This window comes from Phytophthora parasitica (genome assembly GCF_000247585.1).
Source record: "Phytophthora parasitica INRA-310 unplaced genomic scaffold supercont2.29, whole genome shotgun sequence".
Taxonomy (NCBI): domain Eukaryota; phylum Oomycota; class Peronosporomycetes; order Peronosporales; family Peronosporaceae; genus Phytophthora; species Phytophthora nicotianae.
The window spans coordinates 434,111-436,295 of NW_008649015.1; the positions used below are offsets into that span (position 1 = coordinate 434,111).

General features: G+C 49.7%; 1 protein-coding gene across 1 annotated transcript; it reads left to right on the forward strand.

The window, feature by feature from the left end:
- Positions 1-385: 385 nt before the first annotated feature.
- On the forward strand, positions 386-1,189 carry PPTG_12042 (hypothetical protein; the record flags this gene model as incomplete). The annotated part of the gene is made up of 1 exon (XM_008908238.1): positions 386-1,189. The coding sequence occupies one exon, from the start codon at positions 386-388 to the stop codon at positions 1,187-1,189; it is 804 nt and encodes a 267-aa protein (XP_008906486.1).
- Positions 1,190-2,185: the final 996 nt, after the last annotated feature.

A 2,185-nucleotide genomic window follows, 5' to 3' on the forward strand; every position in this document is an offset into this window, starting at 1 on the left:
TCGGTAGTCGTTGGCGGTGACGTCAACCACCTTCATGCATTTCGAACACCAGAGCGGTTCACGTGTTTCTAAGTCAAGATTTGCTTGAGACGAATCTACCAACATGACTATGTAGCAATAACATGTAATCAGAGTTCATGCAGAATATTATATCCGTTCACTTTTGTTCGTTAGCCGAAAGCCCAACAATGCAGCGTGTCGGATTCCTGATACAAACCGTTGGCGTGTTTTGGCTGGACTTCCGTGTCTGCAGACCGGCGCTTGAAGAACACGACTTTATCCCTCCGTCTGGTCCTTGCCTCCCTGCGTGCTCAGCAATGCACACATTCATTTCCGAATTTCTCACCAAGCAGTCAAACATTTCCCCGATACTATTAGCCACGAAATGCCAGGAATTACCCCACGCAACTCGCACTTCTCGTACTCAATCCAGATAACACCCACGCAGTCGCCGCCAGAAGTTCTGCTACCAGGCAACCACCTGCTTGCCCCGTGGGAGAAGGGGCTCGAAATCTCGCGGGTATTAGCGTATTTCATCGGCTCGCTGCTCTTCCTGCTCGGATCGATCTTCTTCTTCCCCGAGTACTCGGTTATGTGGAACGGCAACGCTGGTCTCTTCGGTAGCTGGGACTTCGTGATCGGATGTATCTGTTTCTTCACTGGCGCCAACCTCGACTTCATCCAGACGATACGCTACAACCACGGCACCCCGCTCCGTCAGGTGCTCCGGGCATTCACAGCGTTGTTCAACTACATGGCCACGTCAATCTTCATCTTGGGAGGGCTCTACTTTCTCCCGTCGTGGTATCCGAAGGCACCGGAGCTTGGGTGTTGGGCCTTCATCATCGGCTGCATCCTCTTTTGCATCGCCGCCGTGAGCGACATCCTCTTCATCTGTATGACTCACGAGGACCCGCGCGTGACAGGCTTCAGGATCACGAATTTATTCTGTTGGGGAACGGTAGCGGCACTCGGAACGTTTGTCGGCGCGCTATGCTTCATCATCGGCAGTTGGTTCTACCTGCCGAAATACATCAACCACGTGGACAAAGGCACATACTACATGAACTTGGCAATCACGTTTTACGTTGTCGGTAGTGTGAGCTTCATCATCAATAGTTGCGCGCTGGCACCCGATGTCTACCGGGCTATCAACGCGAGTCGGACTCACAAAAGCGAAAGTAAGTAAGTTTGAATTTGTATGTTCATTAATATCTTGATACCCACCCACCCTGCAAAAAAGAAAAACGAGGATACAATGCAGAAGCACGAGCGATGTTTGCAGCCGCCTTCACTTGCTTTCCTGCATCTTGTAAGATAAAAGTGACATCGAAAAACTACATCGATGTGATTATTGCCTTGCAAGTTGCAAAACAGCTTTGAGTCGATGAGGTGACAGTACAATAAGTATGTGAAACAAGTCATCAACCACCACAAAGGAGCAAAACCATCTGTGGGTAAGCTTCATTTCTTCGGTACCTCCTACACAAAATCGAATTCGTCTGAGTACAAGCACACCTCGTACTTTCAAGTATCGTACCAATTCAATCGATCAGAGCTTTGGTCTCAGTCTTACCGATTGAATTGTTACGATCCCACGGTGGAGGCCTGCCAGCTAGCCGGATTGTCGCCGATGTTTTACTCGCACCACATGCACTCACGCTGCAGTGTTGCCATCCCACTGCGGCGATAGCTCAGCTGTGGCTTTACAAAGTCAAAGTCACTTTGACAGTCGAGGCCTCGACTGTAGAGGTCTTTCGACTCGAAAGTTTCGAGGTAGTCGCCGCTTCAAGTGCAACTTGTCAAATGCGTCCCCTCCCCATTTAGTGTTGTTTTTAGGAGGTTTTTAGGATTTGTAGGGTACTTAACGTCTATTAACCGATTAGATAGCAGTTATTAATAATAAAAAGGAGCAAAATGCCCCTGTGTGGGCCACACATTGTGCACTACACTATTCTTTATTTACAACTCAACGCACGCACTAGCCCAGAGCCGTGCTGCCCAGAGGACTGTGCAATGTAAGACACTACCGGCCTACACCACGCACTAACCGTCACTCTGGTGACGGGGGAACAAGCCATTGATCACAATGCAGGTCAAGGGTGAGAGCAAGACGTTCAACCTCGAGGAGATCTCGTCCATGGAGCTGGGCGAGGTGGTTGAGGCCTTCATCACCAAGGGATCC